At 40.1% G+C, this 15,414-nt stretch overlaps 1 protein-coding gene across 1 annotated transcript; it reads left to right on the top strand.

Moving 5' to 3' along the window:
* The first annotated feature begins 1,026 nt into the window (after positions 1-1,026).
* On the top strand, positions 1,027-13,949 carry LOC118826159 (sorting nexin-16-like). Its single transcript, XM_036597046.1, has 8 exons — positions 1,027-1,146; positions 2,157-2,428; positions 3,789-3,875; positions 3,974-4,122; positions 9,503-9,572; positions 10,598-10,734; positions 12,465-12,611; positions 13,428-13,949. Exons 2-8 carry the CDS (start codon positions 2,165-2,167, stop codon positions 13,531-13,533), a joined length of 960 nt encoding a protein of 319 aa, XP_036452939.1. The 5' UTR covers positions 1,027-1,146; positions 2,157-2,164; the 3' UTR covers positions 13,534-13,949.
* Positions 13,950-15,414: the final 1,465 nt, after the last annotated feature.

Below are 15,414 nucleotides of genomic sequence, written 5' to 3'. Positions count from 1 at the left end.
TTTGGTAGCCTCCGTTGTGTCATCCAGTCCAGACAGCTAGCTTAGCTACTACGCTACAGGCTAATACATTCAACCAAGCTAGTGTTACTGTAGCATCAGTGCCTTAACTCTTCGCTCTGTCATTGAACAAAATAAAATCAAAATAGCAATTCTATCTTTATTCAGTATAAAATGCACATTTTGTTTTTTGACTTTAAGTCAGCGAAAAGAAGCTAAACAGTGGTAAGATATCTAGATAGCCAGATACCAAGCTAGCTTTAGCTTTTGGCTTGTTGCACTGTTTATGTGCCAAATCATTTCTGGAGTTTGAGTTATCAGCTCTCTCCATCGTAATGATGGTTTGAAAACAGTTACTACAGTTATACAACCGCAATAACATAAGGCCTATCTATCAAAACACTCCGCCACCACAAGTCCACGCTAAAGGAGCTGAGAATTTTTTCCTCCCACCTGTAAGATACACCAACAGAAGGTGGTTTTCCTTGTCTTTAAACTGGAAAATCACACTCTAGAAATTACTGTGGTGCTACTGTCGGATAAGGGGAGATATACAACAGATGTAGCATGGTTAAATTTTAAATTTTGGTCAGAGTGTCCCTTTAAAGGAGGCTTTGGTCTTGTGAGTTGCTTGATTTTTTTATTGCATGGCTCCAACATGAACCGAATACATCAAGCTAAACAATCAAAATAAATATTTCACACCGTTTTTTAGCGAGGGCGATATTTCCCATGATCTGATTGGCTTCGTTCGCTGTCAATCATACTGAGACCTCACTGTCCCGCCTCTAAATGAAAACACTCCAGCGATTGTGTGAGTATGTCGGGGTTCTTCTTATCCCACCCGTATTCCCACACGTCCCGCCCTTCTTGGCTTGGATTGGCTAGTACCGTCACGCTAACTCCGCTACGATTGGCCAATTCCACGGGGCTGGCCTGCGAGCATGAACTACTAGCCAATCCTAGCGCAGAAGCAGGGGTGCGACTAGCCAATCCTAGAAGAGGGGGCGGAATGCGGGTGGGGTAAAGGCAGAAGCTGTCAGCTGATTTTGGACCAACAATCTCGCATTAAACTCGGCCATTTAACGGTCATTTCGCTCCGGCTCTCCCGAACATCGCTGATTAGCCTCCGTAGCTAATCTGCTGCTGGTAAGCAACCTGCTAGATTCTGATACCTCAAATGCGTTGATCTTTAACTAAAACAAGTTGTATTGCCTTATTTACATGTACTTAAGTACAATTTTGATTTGATGTATTTTCTAATGGAAGCTAATGCTGTTAACTGTACACGAGTATGTTTATGAGGAGAGGAATCTGCTTTAATTCAGTTTCACTGTAACGTCATTTTTACAGCTTAATTCTTTTTTTTTCCTGGGTTGAATTTCATTCTGTTGTGTTGGTTCATCTTCTGGACTGCTTTGTTGTTGCTAACATTTCTGTATGGAGCCAATAAGATGACATGGTGATTACGTTTTAATAAGGTGAAGCCACCAATTTATGTATTGAGGCCACAAGTTATATTTTGAGGCTACAATTTATTATACTGGGGGCACAATTTACTATATTGAGATCACAAATTGCTATATTGGTGCCATGAACTACTACTGTGGCCACAAATTGCGATATTGAGGCCACAAACTACTATACTGAGGCCCTGAATTTATATATTGAGGCCACAAATTATGATATATAGGCCACAAATTACTATATTGAGGCCACAAATTGCTATATTGAGGCCATGAACTACTATATTGAGGCCACAAATTACTATATTGAGGCCCTGAATTTATATATTGAGGCCACAAGTCACTATATTTAGGCAACAAATTTCAATATTAAGGCCACAAATCAATATATTGAGGCTGCAAGTTGACAAAACTTAACTCATGGCCTCAGTATATTAATTCATGGCCTCAGTATAGTAATTTGTGGCCTCAGTGTAGTAATTTGTAGTAATTTCTCACTTTGCAGCTGTAAAAACTTCCTAAAATAGAAAAATAACACCTAACAAACTATGTTAACAGACTCTGAATGTACTAAGTTCCACTGTTCTTCTAAAGAGGACTCAGAACTTGTGGACGTCTTTTGGCTGAGTACTTTTGTACTCCTACTCAAGAAAAGATTTCCTTTATAACAACGCTTTAATTTCTTCCTTAAAGCTGTAGTGATGGCTGGCCCATTTGTCCCTGTCCCCTACCCCGTGGAAAGGTGTCCATCTGTCCGTCACTCCAGACTCGCGTACAGGAGAACCTCCAGCCTGAGCAACCTCTCCGCCAGCTCTGATGCATCGTCCCAGAACATATGGGTGAAGCGAGGGCTGAGGAGGATAAACAGTTCGGAGAGTGGAGCCAGTAGAGAGAGTCTGCAGGACAGACTGGCTGTAGCCACCTTAGTTGGCTATGAGGTCATGGAGGAAAGGGCCAAGTTTACGGTAAGGTTCTGAGTTAAAGGTGTCGTCCATCTGATATAAAAACCTTAATACAGTGGTAAATCAGTAGAGATGGTGCGATGCCTTGTTTTTATTTTTTAACACAATTTTCTTTCTTTTAAAAGCTTTAAAATGTCCTGAAACACATCACTTAAAGGGGAATTCCACCAGCTTTTCAATATTTCTGCATGACTGAACCTTTAAGATGCAAACAGAGTCATTCAGAGTGGTTTGGTGTGAAATGCTCTGTTCTAGAGAAACTTACAGAGTCAGAGTTGTTCACAGTGGTGGTGATGGGAACCAGATGTCTGAAGAGTTTAAAAGACATGAGAGACATTGTTTATGGTAGTTTTGGGGTAAGATTTTGGTCTAAAATATATTTTTTAAATAAATATTAATGGCAGAGACGTACATGCAGTGCATTGTAAGGCGAAGTAGTCCCCAAAGAAAATGTATTTTTTCAGATTCACGACTATTTTAGCATCATCAACATTACATTTACACATTCAGGAGACACATTTAGGTTCCCTGGTGGTTTTGGATGGTAAATAAAATGGCTATATTTGTATTGTAGACATCCTGACTCCTGGTTCCTATCACCACCACTGTTAAGACGTCAGTAACTTTCTCTACAATGAACCATTTCACATCAAATCACTCTGAATGACTTTGTTTACTACTTGATGACTGAATTATGAAGAAATATCAGTGTAATTCACCATTAACCCCTTAACATTCCAGGCTTATTACATACTAAGTCTTATTATTCAGTAACTACAGGGACTTCAGTGCAAACTAATGGAGCTTTTCTTAGGTTATAGAAGTGTGTAATAAAACATGGCTTGGTAAGGGGTTAAGACAGCCATGTAAAACTATAGTAAAATGCACATACTTATCCTTTCATTGTAAAAGCTAGCTGTTTTAAGGCTATGTACTGTTGTCACTTGACCTACTTCACCTTTGCTTTTAATTACATGCTACAAGATATTTGTGATATTTCAGGCCTCATTTATTATAGAAATCAGTTTTTTCATTTGTTATTGGTTCCAGCATTTCCCACCATATCAGTCTGATGCCTGTACTTTAATTGAATTGCTGTAGAAGATGTAGTAGGCATACCTTCTTCTCTGTCTCAGAATGCAGTTCTGTCATGCTCAAACCTTTCTGAAAATAAATGAAGTGGGTCTGTGTAACAGTCATGCGCACATGATGTTAGACGTGGAAGTTCAAACCTATTTTTGAAACGCTACCAAAAAGTTGCTTTGGAAAACGACTGACTGTGAAAATCATGATCCATGTAAAACTGAACTTTCCTAACTATTCATCGTTAACTAGATGACGAATTCATCTCTGTCTGTTATAGGTCTATAAGATACTGGTGAGGAGGGCGCCTGACGAGAGCTGGGTGATTTTCAGACGATACACTGACTTCTCCAGGCTTAATGACAAGGTAGGAGGAAGTGGTATGGGTCAGGTGACAGTAGAGTAATAAAGGCACAGTCACTGCCTCACACTGATCTTCTTTGTGTGTGTGTGTGTGTGTGTCAGCTCAAAGAGATCTTCCCCAAATTCAGACTTGCTCTGCCGCCCAAGCGTTGGTTCAAAGACAATTATGACATGAACTTCCTGGAAGAGAGACAGCTGGGCCTGCAGGCTTTCCTCCAGAACCTGGTCGCCCATAAAGACATCACTAACAGGTGACGAGCCTTTATAGCTATCTGAAGCCGAGTTCAACCCTCTGGGGTCCGTGAACTCGCTCACGCGTCAAATTGGATGTTTCTGTATCAGTTTCTCTGCCTTTGTGATAATACAGCTCAGAAATACAGTTCAAGCATTTCCCGAATCTGTAGAGTCACCCTTTCCATTCCATCTCAGCACGAGATCATAAGTGACTCACATCCGGAGTTATGAGCCTGTGAAGTGGGGCCCGAGATACCCGTCATGTGCCTCTCACTGCGTGTAATTGGTGAATTTGTGTGTCTGTCGACATTTTGTGTGAAACTGACCGATGAACACTCTCAGGAAATAACTAAAGACTGACCCATCATGTCTGAAACCCTTCATTCTTCATTCAGTCCACATCGGAGACACGTGTGAAATGGCGTGTACAGTGTTTACGTACTTTAGCTGCTGACGTTTTGGAAAGTAGCAACAAAGATAACAGGGCAATTTGATATGAAACCCATGAGTATCGTTATATGAAGAGCCCTTAAAGGAGAATTTAAGAAGGTATGCACAAATCGAGAAAATGCCCTCAGACCCCAGAGGGTAAGATGTTTAATACAGTACTGTGCAGAAATCGGTGTCCACCTTTCACTTATTTAAGTCCCAGTCAGAAGGTCATTACGTACAGGGTATCTCAGAGGAGATTAGATAGAAGATAATCTTAGATAAGAAAGGTGATAGTCAAATGAAAATAAGTGAAAAAAAAAACAAGAGTTTCCAAATCTGACATACAAAAAGTGCTTAAAAGCTACAGAGAAAATGGGCCTCCTAACAACCACCTGGAAGACCTGGTAGACACCAAAACTGCCCCCATCACATAAACAGCACTGAAAGCTTTCATCTTTGAGAGAGAGGAGAAAATCAAGCTGCTTCAGATCTGAAAACATCCACAGGTGTTTCTGTCCATCCTTCCACTGTGAGGAGACGACTCAGCGCTGTGGGTCTGAAAGGATGTGTAGCTGATCAAGAAGAACCTCACTGAGAAAAGGAGACGGACACATCAAACAAAGAAGCTCAACAATGGACTGACCACCCCAGAGTCCGGACCTCAACACCACTGAATGTGATTAATTACTTGGACTGTGGGAGACAGAAAATGTAACCAACTTCTAAGACTGAACTTTGGAGCTGTGGACAAACATGACTGCAGATTTCTTTGAAAAACTGAATGCAGGTCTCCTGAAAAAGAATGAAAGCCACAGTGAAGGCGAACAGTGGAAACACTAAACACTCCAAAATAAGATTCTGTATGAAGTCGTTGAGGCTTCTGTTAAACATGTTTTCTGTTTTTTTCCTGAAGTTGAAAAATTAATAACTTGCACTTGTTGGCTGTTTTGACTGGAAAGTAAATAAATGAAGGGTGGTCTCTATGGAGCCCTGCTAGTGACATCCTGTACAAAAAGAAATATGTGTCATAGTAAGATGTGGGAATGAGATGATTAAGTTGTGGACACAACTTAGTAAGGCTTGGGAACAAGATAATTAAGTGGTGGCCATAACTTAGTAAGGTGTGGGAATGAGATAATTAAGTCGTGGCCACAACCTAGTAAGGCATGGGAATGAGATAATTAAGTAATGGCCACAATTTAGTCAGGTGTAAGAACAAGGTAATTAAGTCATGGCCATGACTTAGTAAGGCATGGGAACGAGATAATTAAGTCATGGCCACAACTTATTAAGGCATGGAAACAAGCTAATTAAGCCGTGGCCGCAACTTAGTAAGGTGAGGGAACAAGATAATTAAGTCGTGGCTGCAACTGAGTAAGGCGTGGGAACGAGATAATTAAGTCAAGGACACAGCTTAGTAAGGTATGGGAATGAGATAATTAAGTCATGGCCATAACTTAGTAAGTTGTGGGAACAAGATTATTAAGTCATGGCCATGACTTAGTAAGATGTGGGAACGAAATAGTTAAGTCATGGCCATAACTTAGTAAGTCATGGGGATGAGAAAATTAAGTGATGGCCATGACTTAGTAAGGCATGGGAATGGGATAATTAAGTCGTGGCCACAACTCAGTAAGGCGTGGGAACGAGATAAGTAAGTCATGGGCACAACTTAGTAAAGCATGGTAATGAAATAATTAGGTTGTAGCCATAACTTAGTAAGGCATGGGAACGAGATAATTAAGTTGTGGCCGCAACTTATTAAGGCATGGGAACAAGATCATGCCTATCTGAGCTGTGGTCAAGGCTTAATTATCTCATTCCCATGCCTCACTAAGACGTGGCCACGCATTAGGATCTCGTTCCCATGCCTTACTAAGTTGTGGCCACAACTTAATGATCTCATTCCCACACTTTACTAAGTCATGGCCACACATTATTTTGATCTATAGCAGGGCTCCGTAGGTCTCTGACATTTGCGCAGTGCTGTAGGTGTGTCAGACGTTCAGTTCATTGTGCACACAAAGCAAAGCAGTTCCACTGTGAGTCGAGACCTGATTGATCACCCAGCAGAAAAAACTTGATGAAAACAAAGGACAAAGGAAAACAAAAGCTATTCATTCATGTTTCATATGCCCATTTCACAATATGAGCGCTGAAAACAGCATGATGTTCTCTATTATATTAACTCCCCGCAGTGTTGGGTGAGTCCAGCTGACCTGTAGCCCATTTCAGAACTTTTTAACATGCCTTCGCCAGCTTTGACTAATCACTCAGATGAGGCCTCAGTGTGCTAATCAGCTAGTCCTGCAAGCTTTGTAATGCAGTACAATGTACATCTTGTGAATAATTGCTGTGTCTGACTGTAATCGTTGATGAATGATCTATTTTGTTGTTGCAGGCTGTGTAGCCTTTAGCTTGTATCCCCGGTCATTGCAAACAGATGCTACATAAATTCAGCATGAGCATCCCTGCTGGAAAAACAGCTTACATCCAATACTGGTCTAAGCTGGTCTATGCTGGTTTATGCTGGTCCGGTGCTGGTTTATGCTGGTCTGGTGCTGGTTCAGCTGGACACCCAGCTTGGTCATATCCAGCATCCAAAACACAACACACGGTCATGATCAGAACAAAACCTCCCATCAACAAAGGGGTAACTTTTTTAAAGAAAAAGGTAAAAAACATTCTTAGCTTTAATTGGAAGTTAATGGAACAAGATTGTTTCCCACATCATTTTGGCTCATTTCAATCAGTTCGTTCATGATGAAATTTTGACACAATGCAAAGGGTAACAGGAACTTCATGGAAACTTTATGAAATTATGGAAAAAAGTAAACGACAAAAATGGAGATGCAAGGTTGATGATATGCTGGTTTTTCTAGCAGGTACTGCAAATCGAGTGTAGAAAAAGGTTTTGAAATATTAATGCTATAGAAGTGTTTTCTTGCTTGGTGTAGTGGGTAGCACTGTCATCTCACAGCAAGAAGGGCCTGGGTCCGATTCCCCGGCCGGGTGACCAGCGTCCTTTCTGTGTGGAGTTTGCATGTTCTCCCGGTGTCTGTGAAGGTTTCCTCCCACAGTCCAAAGACATGCAGTCAGGCCAGTTGGAGATGCTAAATTGCCCCTGAGTATGTATGTGTGTGTGTGTGTGAATGTGTATTGTATGTGTCTGTCCTGCAATGGACCTCTCCAGGGCGTTTCCTGCCTACTGCCCGTTGAACGTGGGGATGGGCTCCAGCGCACCCCGCAACCCAGGAGGATAAGCAGCTTGAAAGATGGATGGGTGTTTTCTTGCTATGGCTTATAAACAGCCTAGTCTGTCCTTTGAAAAGGGAATAACATCAGATCGCAGTGATTTCTGGGCAAGTTCTTCTGCTAATGTCCACTTGATTCCTCAGTTCCTCGCCTCTCATCTAACAAACTTCACTTGAACTAATAGAGTAAATATCAAGGCCCAGTTCTTGAGGGCACGTTCTAAAGGAGTACTGAAACTGACGGCTGTTAGTAGTCAAACAGGTTTACCTGCAGATACTTGCGCTGTCAGAACCGGTTTACGAGGAGCCTGGCCACTTCCTGTTCCCCCCGTTATATCAAAAACAGGACTGCTAAACAGCAGAGGGCGCCCGCGAGTGAGTCCTCAATGAATGGGAGCAAATGGAGCTCAATGGCTAAAAACAAAAAGTTAAAATAGTTTCTAATCCCGCGCCCAGAACGTTTCTCTAATTTTAGAAAGTAGAAGGATGTGTTTCACTCAAAAAACAGAAATCTTACCTGTATGTTTCCTTTTTTCTACAGCAAACGGGTTTTGGGCAGCAGGAGGCGGGCTTTACTGCTAGAGCATGATGATTGGCTGGCGAGCAGAGCAGCTCATTGGCTGTTCTCGCTCACAGACATCATGAACGAATACGAGGCGCCGTTTTAAACTCCTATAACCCGAGTTTAAAAGCTCTTAAACTATAACAGTGGTGTTAAAATGTTTATGTTGTTCTGTGAAATTAATGTATTCTTTTACATTAAAAATGTTTTAGCATTTATAAACTATGATTTTACTCAAATGCTCCATATCAACCCATTCATTTTGGACTCGCTCCGGAGCGCCCTCTAGCGTTTGAGAAACCCAGAAGACATTGCAGTTCTCTGGCGCTGTTTTCTTCAGGCATACCAGGGGTCAGCAACATGCGGCTCTTTTGCTGCCCTGTTGTGGCTCCACAGCTGAATTAGATTTGTAGGTAAAAATAAAATAATCCTCCTTTACAGTAAAATAAAGCTCTGCTGATCGTTCAACACAGTTTAACAATAAATGGTCTTAAACGTTGGAGTTAATGTAGAACTGCTAATATACATCAATAATTTGGAGACAAATTGGCTTATTTGCATTTATAAACACTCCAGCTGGTTTAATCACTCCGGTCTGTTTAATCTGCAACGAGAAACACTAAAAAGATGCGAACCTGAAGTTTCGCCAGCTTTTTGTTCGAATTGTCCCGTTCCACCTTAAATGGTGCTGCGGTTACATTCTGGCGCCTCAGGCACCATTTAGGGTGTCACGGGAAAATTCAAAGAAGCTGGCGAATGAGAAGGTGACTTCAGCCTCGTAAAAAGTCGAACGCTGAGAGACGTTTTACAAGAAACTGTTCTACTTTTGTGCAAAAGTTTCCTGCCGGAGATGTGAGAAAAGCTGCTATAGCTGAGCTAAAGCTTAAAGCAGAGCAAAGTAAGTCTGTGTATTTTTAGCCTGTACTAGCACATCAGCACAAACTGAGACATATTTACAGCCAAGATGGTAAAATGGACATTAAATATTGTGGCTCTCAATGTGGTTTGATTTTTGTTGAAAGGACAAAATGGATCTTCTTAACATTTGGGTTGCCGACCTCTGAGGTACCAATACAATGATGGAAATTCATTGTAAATGATTTGACAGTTATTACACTGAATGATGTCTTCTGTCTGTTCTTTTCCCAGTGAGGCAGTAAGAGGGTTCCTGTGCTTGGATGACCCACCTGGTCCTTTCGACAGTCTTGAAGAGAGCAGGGTAAGAACCTCTATCTTCATAAGTGGTATTTGACCACTGTTATTTCCAATACGTACACTTTTTGATATTGGTATATGCATGTTTTTAAATGATTACTATGGGAATATCCTGATGAGGAACACTTCTATGTTGTCATGAATGGAAACCAAAATGCGGAAGGGTAGCATTCATTTATTGTGTGCAGCTAGCCGGAGTCGTGTGGTTGATTTAGTGATTTATCTTTGTGTTTTTGAATATGTGGTTTACCAGTGTACCACTTGACCTACACTGACCACTTGTGTCATCTTCCTGTTTGAAATATGCCTACATACAGCTCTGCTTGGACTCCACCTAAGCAGGAAAAAGGGGAATTCCACCAGTTTTTCAACATTTCTGCATAATTCTGTGGTTGAGATGTAAACAACGTCTGATTTCATGTAAAATGGTTCACTGCAGAGAAATGTACCAACTCTGATTTCTTTTCAGTGGTGGTGATGGGAACCAGGGGTCACCCTGTTTACAATATAAGTATATTGCATTGTTTTTATTTGTAATGTTGATGATGATAAAATGGTAGTAAATCTGAAAAAGTAAGTTTTCTTCGGAGGCTATTTTGAACACACTGCATGTACCTCTTTACCATAAATGGATTATAAATATATGTTTTGGGCCCAAACCTCATCTAAAAACTACAATAAAACAGTGTCTCAGTCATCAGGCAGTGAATTAATAACCATTTCATGTAATAACTTGCTGTGAGGGAGCTTTTAGAGGTGAATGTCTGGTTCCTATAACCACCACTGTGAACAATCCTGACTCAGTTTCTCCACAATGGAACTTTTCTCAACAAACCACTCTGAATGACTTTGTTTACAGCTTAACCATTTAATTATTTCGAAACTTAGAATTCCCCTTTAAGGTTTTATTACTGTTGCTATGAGCTGGCTGGACTGATCTTGCTTGATTTGATCAGGTTAGCTAGCCACAGGATACCCATTACTTCAGACTGGACATGAAACTGAAACAGTTTGTGGCTCCTGTTACAGGCCTACTGCGAGACCCTAGAGGAGACCAACCATCGCCTGCAGAGGGAGCTGTTGGACAAACAGAGAGAAATCGAGTCTTTGAGAAGAATCCTGGAGGGCCGAGAGCTCCAGATCAGCAAGCTGGAGGAAACAAAGAAGTAATGTAACCACATGACCTGTTTTGTTGGTTGCTGGGGAAGCAGAGGCTGGAAGGAGAGCATTGTCCTCTGGCCTGAGTCTGGGGAACAAATGACTCCATTCAAATGTTTATTGTCCTCAAGGCAATGAAGAGTAACGTTAAACCGTTATGTGAATTATGCGGACAAACTGGCGCTGACTGTGCCCTCAGGAGAATGCAGGACATATTTCATACGAGGCTGTTGGAAGCACATATGCATTTAGATGTGGTTGAAGTTTGATGGATAGACTTGAGGGTTTAGCTCTGCCACTCAGATATTTCCATCCAGTGAAGGTCAGATGCTGCTTTGTTCAGTTCCCTTCATACCAGCCCTAGACCGATAATTAATATTAGTGAATATTATTTGAAGTGCAGGAATTATACAAGTTTTCATTCTTTTGTTCTCACATTTTTTTTATTTCTTCACTAATCCCTTTGTACAGTCGTCCTAATCTATGGTTAGTTCAAAATGTATACAATAGAAAAGATTGCACTTATTTATAGGCTCTACAAACGGAACGGAAATCACCAACTAATCAACTACACAAAGTTAAAAAATGTATATATAGTCACTGTTGTGCAAAAACCTTCTCCATTTTTGTCATTTTTACTTTTTTACTTTTAATCTTTTTCCATCTATATCGTACATCTTTTACGTTTAATTTGGAAGTTGCAGTTACCCTTACATTGTGTTAAAATTTAATGATGAACGGACCAACAGAAATGGTCCAAAATTATTATACATATTATTTTACATATTATATATATATATATATATATATATATATATATATATATATATATATATATATATATATCGCTGTTGTCGAAACAAAACCTTGTATGTCCAAAATGGTAACTTCAGCTACAGGAAAAGGAAAAAACCTACTTTACTTTTAATGTAAGTCAATGGAACCAGACAGTCAAGTTAGGCCGTTTCTTTTGGTCCATTCTTCATGAAATTTACACACGATGTAAAGGGTAACAGACATTTTCAAATTCTGTCAAAAACTGAAAAATTCCGACAGCAGTGATATATATATACATATATTATACATATATAATAAAAATGCTTCTCTTTTGCATTCTACTCTAATTTAATAAAGGTCTCATGATGATGAAAAGCAGAATCTGTGAAATATTTACATGAATTTCAGAATTTCTGACTTGAAGCTGGCACTTGACTCTGACCATTAACAGTAATGAAAGCCTCTGATGAGTAGATCAGAGCCACCTGAGAGTCGTCTGAACACAAGCCTTAGTAGAAGAGATAAGGCTAAAACAGTATGACCTTTTTTGTACAAAGGCCTCAACATGGTCAGTGTCACAAATTGGCTTCAGTTTGAACAGTGGCCGAGAAATAGTGTAGAATCTTTAATATTTTTTCATCATTTTTATATAATACACACACACACACGTGTGTATATATATATATATACACATATATATATAAAATAAATCCTAAATATATAGCTTGTACTATCACATGTAACGTAATGTAACGTTTTGGCTCAAAAATACAAAGATATTTTTCTGTAGTAAACAATAAGAACAAATAATTTTATATATATATATATCTATCTATCTATATATATATATATATATATATATATATGCATGTGTGTGTGTGTGTGTGTGTGTGTGTGTGTGTGTGAGAGACAAACATAAGATGTGCAGCCTAGATTGAACCACATGTTGTGTTGCCTGCAGTGGCATCTCCAGCACCCAGCATGAGCTCCGTGAACTCCGAGCAGTGATCAGTGAGAGCGGTGCTGATGCTGGTGTGAATGCGGAGGCTGACACAGAGCAGGTGCTTAAAGCAGCAGAGCCGGACTGCATGAGGAGCTCAGACACAAGGTGACCATTCATCCTTTATGCCCAGTACGCTTCCTGCTCACAACAGCATTAAAAGGGATACTTTGGCAAACATTCACACAATTTTCCACTTACCCCAAATGTAGTCGATCCACCAAGACATGTTTGGTGTCCGAGTTTTGTGGCTATACTTTATTGCTGGACCTACAAGGCTAATGTTGCTAAGAAACATTAGAAGTCAATAGTCACCCAACCAGTCAGCCTGCTCACAGCGCATCCAGGTCAACAGAAGTTGTGAACATAATGTTGCTTCCTTCAGCTAGATTAAAGATTTCCAAAATCTTAAAGGGGGTCAGATTTTGCGGGGTGTTTTGTTCATTTTTATGGCTCACAGTTGGTCACTGTCTTAAACCACATCACATCTGTGCGAACTTAATGAAGACCTGGATGCACTCTGAGGAGGCTGAGAGAAGTGTTGGGGATGTGTTTATGGAAAGGATTTGGGTGACTATTGAGTAGTATTAGGAAGGTTAGCCTCGTAGCTCCAGCACTAAACTAAAGAAGCAGGATGTCTCGGCTGATGGACCTCATCTGGGGAGGTGGAAAGCTGTTTAAATTTGATTTTTCGTCAAACTTTTAACGTGAGAAAAGATAATAGTTTCCATTCCAAGCAATTTTGGAGCATATCTATTGCTCCACTTGTGATAAAAACTGCACACAGTGTAAAAGCCAGCTGGTATTTTCAGATTAAGCTGAATAAGGTTGAATAAAATTATTGTGACCCTAAAGTTCTTGAAATGTCTCAAAAACTGAACTGTTTGTTGTGTACATAAAACTCCTGTTTGTCTGCCACCACAGTTTGGAGATCCAGTTGCCAAAGAGAAGCTATGGAGCCTGCTGGAGTGGACCAGCTGAGAACCGTGTCTGTTTCCAAACATCAGCAGTTCTAGAAGACCAGGTTTAGATCTTGTGGCCACATTGACTGTGTCTTCTAAGAGTTAACCCTTAGAAGACTGGATCTGTTTGAGCAGTTTCGCTATTGGACAAATCAGCATCACGTCACGACAGCAAAGAACTTACTTTCAGGTGGTAAGAAGGGTGGGGCTCAAGGAATGTTCAGGCGGGCCAAATCAAACATCCTCGTGGGCTAACTTTGCCCTGCAGGCCACATTTTGGGCAGCTGTGGTCCAAAGCAGTTTTACTTCCTGTAAAATTAAGAAAATATTATAATATATATTTTTTTTCAAAAACAGCAGCTGAGAAATGGTAAGAAAGAAATTACTTTTTTATGATTAACAATATCCTCACTTTTTCTTGGCTCTGAAGTTAGGAGATTGAAGGAGAATTCCAGCGGTTTTTCAAAATTTCTGCATAATTCAATGGCTGAGATGTAAACAAAGTCATTCAGAGTGGTGTGATGTGAAATGCTTCATTGTAGAGAAACAGACTCAGATTTCTTTACAGTGGTGGTGATAGGAACCAGACGTCACAGTGTCTACAACATAAATATAGCCGTTTTACCTACTATCTAGAACCACCAGTGAACCGATGTGTGTTTTTGATGATGGTAAAATAGTGCTACATCTGAAAAAAAAATGTTTTCTTTGGGGTCTGTTTTGCCTCATAAGGCCCTGAATGTACCTCTTCACCATCAGCAAATTAAAAATATATATTTTAGTCCAAAACTTTATCTAAAACTACCGTAAAACAGCATATTCATGTAAGATCTTTCATCATGTAATAACATTCTGTGGAGGAGCGTTAAGATGCATTAAACTCTTCAGACGTCTGGTTCCTATCACCACCACTGTGAACCATTCTGATTTGGTAAGATTCTCTAAAACACCATGTTTCTCATTAAACCACTTTTTTTTTTTTACATCTTAATCATTGAATTTTAATGAACTTTGGAAAAAAACAATAGTATCCCCCTGAAGACACCTTTGTGAACCCCATAACAGCGTGAACAGCTGAGTTGAAATATTATGTGTAAGGAGGCGACTGTTTGGATTTAACTTGTGTCACATGATAGCCTTTTAAACTTAGCTTTAGTGGATGCAGTGCCTTTTCCACCCCATAGTCCTAAATCAGCAAACAGTGCACTTAAAGGCCTTTTATGTGCTCAGCTTTATACCTGAATAATTCAAGATTTGTTTAATGTATTTGATGCTACGTATCACCAGGAGCAGTGAAGTGTTATCTTCTGTGTGAGCATGTTAATCTAGCGCTTCTTATATCTTGTATGTGTTCTATGGACCTAATCGTTCTGATCGTTTGCACAGTTCACTTCTGCGCCTTCGGTTTATTGTATGCGTTCTTTTTAAAGGGGAGTTTAATGGATTTTTGCGTAATTAAATTGCTAAGATGTAAAAGTCATTCAGAGTAGTCTGATGTGAAAAGTTCTGTTCTAGAGATGGTGATAGGAATTTTGCATTGAAGCCCCTGTAGTTACTGAATAAGGAGCGTTAGTATGTAACAAGACTGGGATTTTAAGGGGTTAAGCAAAGTCCTTGTCGGAAGTCTGTCCACTCAATGCACATCCTGGCAGCATTGCCAGGTAGTTATTTCCCAGTCATACAAGACCAGGCTCTCTTTGAATGGGGAGAGACCTATAAAACCGACACCGAAAGACATATTAACTTTTCAAATACATATCAGAAATCACTGTTAAAATCTGGTCCACCTGCTCGGATATGTCCTCATCCTCCTTAAACAGCTTTTTCAGTTTTGTCTTCTCGGTGCCACCTTGGATCTTTGCAGTTCTTGTTGCTGATATCCATCTTCACATGTTTCATATATGGAAATTGCTACGTCGAAAAAAAGTTATGAACTCTGTAAAGCACTG

Source organism: Colossoma macropomum, unplaced genomic scaffold (assembly GCF_904425465.1).
Source record: "Colossoma macropomum unplaced genomic scaffold, Colossoma_macropomum, whole genome shotgun sequence".
Lineage (NCBI taxonomy): Eukaryota > Metazoa > Chordata > Actinopteri > Characiformes > Serrasalmidae > Colossoma > Colossoma macropomum.
Note: the sequence above shows the minus strand (reverse complement) of the source record. Positions and strands in the feature narration are given on the sequence as shown.

What these genes read in the sequence shown, in the direction of transcription:
- LOC118826159 (XM_036597046.1), top strand. Translation starts at nt 2,165, where the DNA reads ATGGCTGGCCCATTTGTCCCTGTCCCCTACCCCGTGGAAAGGTGTCCA. An exon ending in AGGAAAGGGCCAAGTTTACG is followed by an intron (nt 2,429 to 3,788) that starts GTAAGGTTCTGA and finishes TGTCTGTTATAG; the next exon opens with GTCTATAAGATACTGGTGAG. An exon ending in TCTCCAGGCTTAATGACAAG is followed by an intron (nt 3,876 to 3,973) that starts GTAGGAGGAAGT and finishes TGTGTGTGTCAG; the next exon opens with CTCAAAGAGATCTTCCCCAA.